Here is a 6,110-nt window from a genome sequence, read left to right as displayed (position 1 = left end):
TTTCGTCACTAAGAACCAAGTGCTCATACATTGCCAATACATAGCAAGGCCATTTAGACGAATGTGGTTTTACAGCAACCTAGAAGCTGACAAAAGTCGAGATTTCACTAAAATCAGATGAAATAAAATACAAGAAGCCCAAGAACTATAATGCTCCAGTTTAGAGTAACACAAAACTTGAAGTCTTCAACTAAGCAAAAAAATAAGCTACAACAGGGATATGTGCTGAAATATATTATTTTTATGAAGTTACTGTTTACGACAAATTGCCGCCACTTTGTTGCCATAAATTGATGATGTCAGTAGCCTGATTAAGAAGGATAATCATCCTCTTCTGAGATATCCATGGTTTTCTCTCCAACAAGGACTTAAGTTCTTCCCAGGCGTCCTTCCTCGGCCAAAAGTAGTAAGGGCTTAGAGGGATGGTGCCATGGCCCGGTATCTTCTGGTCGAGCGAAATACCAATGTTCTTCTCCATCCAAATGAACTTCAATACAAGCCTTGGTTTCTCCATCGGCTTGACAGCCACTCCAAGCTTCTACGAAAACAACAATTCGCAATTTCAGACAAAAAGGAAACGAAACAGAATGAATCATGGAATTGAACAAGAAAGGTTCCCAATTGAGGGGAATAGACAGAGAGAGAATTAAGACCTCTTTTTCTTCGAGGGGTTCGGGAGCTGAGTCATCGTTGGATGTTTCTTCTTCAACGGCTTCAGCTGCAGCAACCGAAGCGGATAGTCTCAGTTCTCTTCTGTTAGGTCTTTGTTTTAATTCGGAAAGTGGCAATAGATGTAACGGAGTGGACTTTGGCTTTATGGAGATTGATGCTGTGAAGGGCTTGAAACCGAGTTTTAGAGGAGGAAATGAGTGTGCGAGAGCTGTTCCATTAACGCCAGGTTGAATCGCCATAGATCCTTTCGGAGAGAGAGAGAGAGAGAGATTCTATGAGCGAGAAGAAGCCATGCTATCTTTTCGCTGTGTTGGGTTGTGATGCGCTTTGGCGAGTCCGAGTCAGGAACTGAGGAAAGGATAAGGGTCCTAGGGATATTTGGCATCCCTTATTATAAGGAGTTATCTCCTTTTTTAACACTATGGTTTTAACTGTAAAATGGAGATAGAGTGTAAAAGGTCACTGGTATACACCATAACGTTTTACCGTGAATCGTGAAATTGATCTTGTTTTTGAAAAACGGGATGGGTGGAAGAGTGTAAAATTTTACATACATAAAATTGATCTCTAATTATCGATGTAAACATCAAGGTTCAAAGTATCGTTCTGTATCGGCCCGTATCGGTTGATACATATTATTCCGGAATCTTTTTATACATCCTTACAGTGAATGTATCGGGGTCTGACTGGTTTAGGGGATGAAGGGGTCCTAGACCAGTTTTCCTGAACCAGTTTTAAAAAAAATAATAAAAAAAAAGATAAAAATATAAGTATCGAAACGTCCGATACACCCCTACCGATATATCAGACATATCGATATTTTAAACCTTGGTAAATACATACAAAATCGGATTAGAAGAATTTTATGTCGATCATAATTATACGTTCTTTTCAAACACCTACAAAACTTATATGGATTCTTCATTTACATCGCTTAAAAAATGCAGCCGAAAATAAAAAATGCCAAATGCTGCTTAGTTTGATTTCACTGTAACAGGTAAAAGTATAACAGTCACAGTTGGAATGACGATCTGCACCCTAACACCTAACTCAATCAGATATGTAAACCAAAATTCTAAGGAGTATTCATCCGTTTTATGCCTATGTGAATGGTTTGGTTTTATGTAGGCTTGTCTCGAAAATCCGAAGCCCAAATCTGATTATTTCGGTACATGTAATCGGATCGGATTTAAATATTACATTCTATATACGATTAATAATTGGATCATATTCGGATTTGACTCATCCGATAATTAAAATCCGGATCTGATTATATTATAATATTTATTATTTTTAATATATAAATTTTATATAATTATAAAAAACTATATTTTATATGTTATATTATATATAAATTTATATATAACAAATTCAGCATGTTATATTTATATTAATTTATTATATAAAAGTTAAAAAATAATTAAATGTTTAATTTTTTATATTTAAAAATTTTAAGTGGAATCAGATTAAATCTGAATCCTGAATGTGAATTTGAGTTCTTCAAATCCGATTAGATTTCATATTAGATTTGTATACAAGTTTTTAGTAATCGATGAATCCGATCTGATTACAGCCTTATTTTATGTTTATGCTAACATGATAGTTGTATCTTGAAAGTATAACCATCTAGGTTGACGAAAATGGAGTCGTTTTTGCCACAGATTTTTGGGTTGACAGTCTGATCGTTCGGTTCGAATGGGTGATCCGTTCTGACAAATAAATTAAAAAAATATAAAAAATAATTAAAAATAAAAAATGTCAAAATCGTTGAACGGGTCAATGGTTTGACTGCCCGAATCAATGGGTTATTAACCTTTTCAGCGGTTTTTTACTAAAACCAGGTTTGGAGAAAAACGAAACCGATTACTTAAACAATTCCCAAGCCGAATGGTCTAACCATCCGAATCAACGGCGTTTCAAAAACCTTGCTCTACTGTAAAGTGTCTCAAGGTTTTTGTTGGAACCTTACCTATCAAATTTATAAACATATGTACAAATATACAATACCATATTCGGACAAGTTTACTTAGGCTCCAAACCTGATCGGAGGATATGCCTCCAATCACATGCATTTTCAGCGTTAACTTTAGGGTTTGGAGTTAAAGGTAAGGACTTAAAATTTAGATAGGGTGCAACATGGGTTGGGCGTAGGCTTAAAAGCTCAAAGTTTTAGGGTCTGTTTGGTTCAAGAGAATAGAATCTTGGAATCGGAATCTGAATGGGTCATTCCATTTCCAGATGTTTGGTGGATCAGAATAGGAATGAGTAGGTAGAATTGGCCATTCCCGATCCCCTCTCCCGGAATGGGATTCACATTCCACAATTGACGGACACCATCAACACTATCTTTGGGAATGTGATTACTATTGCTTATGTCATCAACGCCATCAACGCCAAAATTATTGCTTATGTCAATGCGGTTTTGGGTTTTTTTTGGTCCCCAAAAAAGTTTCTAACTCAAAATATATTTAAAAAAAATTTAATGTGCTTGCTCACCACCTAGAGGTGTAAATCGGGCCATGCTGCCCGTGGCCCGGCATGACAGCCCGCAAGCCTTGCCAGGTCCAGCACGATCATGCGGATCGTGCTGGGCTTGAGGTTTTAAGTCCACCGACCGGCACAACACGGCACGACCGAGCGGGCCGTACTGCCCACGGCCCACGAGCCGGCACAGCCCATATATATATAATATTATATAAATTATAATTATATAATAATATATAGTATATAATATATTAATAAAATAAATATTTTTTAATTTTATTATACTAATTTTTTAATTATTGTATATATATATATATATATATATATATATATATATATATATATATATATATATATATATATATATATATATATATATGTGCAATTGTATACACAAAATTCATATAAAATTAAAATTTTAAGTTTTTTGTCAATTTTTTTAAATAAATAGCTTTGGCCCGATGCATGGCCAGGCTTGGCCCAATGCTCGGCCCGTGGCACAGCACGAGCCCACATGGGCCTGGGCCATGGGCCATGCCGGACTGACCCCCAAAATTTTCACCAGAGAGGGTGGCACGGTCCACGGGCCATGCCGTGCCGGCCAAGCACGTCCCACTTTACACCTCTAGCACCACCTAATGTGTACGCACTGTATTTGACACACAAACCAATTCCAGTTTCTTAATGAACCAAACAATATCAATTGAAATCCGATTCTAATTCATGTCTGAACCAAACAGGTAGGGGGAATAGACCATTCCGATTCCGATTCCAAGGGATTCTCTTTCCAATTCCGATTCCGATTCCGATCACGAACCAAATGAACCCTTAAATATTTTGGGTTGCTTAGGCCCAAACCTACCCCAACCATATCACAACGAAGCCTTGCCTGATAATGTACATATGCTTATATGCATATATAGATACATATTTACATGTATATCAATTTTTAGTATGGGTTGATTGATAAATCCAAACCTGATCAGGCCCAAACCCAATCCAAGTGCATTAAATTTTAGCGCACATTGGGCACAGGTTGAATAGTCCGGGATCAATCTAGGGCTTCAGCCAAGATCGGGTGGCCTTAGGCCCAATTTTTAAGGTTAAGCTTGGGTTGAAACTAAAAGCTGACCCAGCCCACCTGACTTGCACCCCTAAATTTAGGGTTTAAATGTAAAAATCAGCATCCGATCATGGTAGGAGGTAGGAGCCAAGTAAAGCCCAACTTTATAATGTTGTCATGCATACTTGGCGGTTTTGACATGCCGGGAAGACCATCTAAAACTTGAATAAAAATAAATTTGTAAGTTGAAGGTTATAGAAGAGAGGAACTTTCACAAGGAACATGGATTGAAGTAGTGACATTGGACATAAAATTAAAATAGTAGTGGGATAGGATTAATTAAAATTTTTAATTGATTATACAGGTGCTATTATGATACCATAAAGACATGATATATATAAAAAGTATGAATAGCCTCTAAATTTCTGTAATTTTTTTTACTAAAATATCCCCTTTTTTGAAATATGATCCCTCTATTGTGAGGGTAGAAAATGTAATTTAAATGTTAGTATTCAATGCATTCAATTCCCTCTCAATCACACATTTAAAGTATTAACTTTCATTCACCCTCATTGAATCATATATTTAAAGCATTCTTATTTATTCTCATCACTAAATTCCATTAATTAAATCCATACATAATAAATTAATAATTTCAATAATATAAAAAACTTATACTTTTAAGATCTACATGAAAAAAATAGTATATACATAAAAATATATACAAAATTTAAAAGAATTTGGATGTATATTACTATTTTCATCATCTAAAATTGCTCGTACAAAGCACGTGCATATTTATTAGTATCATAAAAGTAGTAAGTGGTAACCAACTTAGAGGCATTTATCAAAATTCACAGGGGTTTTCATTAAAGCTCTTTTGATATCATATCTTTTAGCATCATAGATTTATCATGATTAAACATAGTATACATGCGAAAAGATGTTATATATTAGTAAATATTTTACAAAAGACACCTATTCTGTTTTTTCTTCTTTAAAATTTCTTGTACAGTACCCTGAACTTTGGGGGTTGTGTCAAGTCAGTCCCCAAACTTTAAAATGTTTCTCTACAATACCTTGAACTTTAAAATTGTGTCTAATAGGTCTTTGCCATTAAAAATCGGTTAATTATCTGTATCACGTGATGACATGTGCCACTTAAAACTTTAAAATATCAAAATTCACCCTTGAAATTCATTGTCTTCTACCTTGAAACTAAACAACCATGTCATTGCTACAATGGTACTGGGAGCTGACCAAGTTCGGGCGATGGCTGAAAGAAATAATTGATGCGTATGCTTCTTTATGTAAGGAAAAAGAAATGGATCGCCATCAAAGAAATAATTGACATGCTTTATACATAGTTGCTCGCCCAACTAGTGTGTATGCTTTTCGAATTCCATTGTAAGATTTTTTATGTTATCTGCACGCACTATTGTGTATTTTGTATTTGGATTCAAAAATCAATTTGACAACCGGTGAGATTTGAAACTGAACAATACCGAATTGGTCGTAATGAGGGATATATGGAAGAAAACGGGGATCATGCAAGTTTCTTGTTTTCTTTGTTGTTTAATATCGTGTGATTTCTTGAGGGGTTTTCCAGAAGAAATTTCATTTGGGAATTGGGTTTTTGTGTGTAATTTTTTGAATTTTAAGGCTTCTTTCTATTTGAGTTTATGTTTCTTTTTTTTATTTATTCTTCTTCTCGGGTGGGGGGATTGGAGTCGGGAGGTGATTGTTGGTGATGAAGACAGAGACTGGAATGGGTGATCGGTTTTGGAACGACGAGGATAAAGTCGCGGTTGTGGCAGTTCTTGGTGCTCGAGCTTTCAAATATTTCATGATGAGAATCGTGTCTTCGGAAGGTTTGATGATGGCTGTTGGG

The 6,110-nt window shown here is 35.6% G+C and overlaps 1 protein-coding gene across 1 annotated transcript; it reads right to left on the bottom strand.

The window, feature by feature from the left end:
* On the bottom strand, positions 1-1,053 carry LOC104602990 (small ribosomal subunit protein cS23-like). The gene is made up of 2 exons (XM_010266874.3): positions 654-1,053; positions 1-538 (listed from the first exon to the last, which is right to left on the bottom strand). Exons 1-2 carry the CDS (start codon positions 909-911, stop codon positions 257-259), a joined length of 540 nt encoding a protein of 179 aa, XP_010265176.1. The 5' UTR covers positions 912-1,053; the 3' UTR covers positions 1-256.
* Positions 1,054-6,110: the final 5,057 nt, after the last annotated feature.

Source organism: Nelumbo nucifera, chromosome 4 (genome assembly GCF_055504915.1).
Source record: "Nelumbo nucifera cultivar China Antique chromosome 4, China Antique-T2T, whole genome shotgun sequence".
In the NCBI taxonomy this organism is placed as follows: Eukaryota; Viridiplantae; Streptophyta; class Magnoliopsida; order Proteales; family Nelumbonaceae; genus Nelumbo; species Nelumbo nucifera.
Note: the sequence above shows the minus strand (reverse complement) of the source record. Positions and strands in the feature narration are given on the sequence as shown.

Coding starts and splice junctions, on each gene's coding strand:
- LOC104602990 (XM_010266874.3), bottom strand. CDS start 911: ATGGCGATTCAACCTGGCGTTAATGGAACAGCTCTCGCACACTCATTT. Junction 539..653: donor AACCCCTCGAAGAAAAAGAG/GTCTTAATTCTC, acceptor TTGTTTTCGTAG/AAGCTTGGAGTGGCTGTCAA.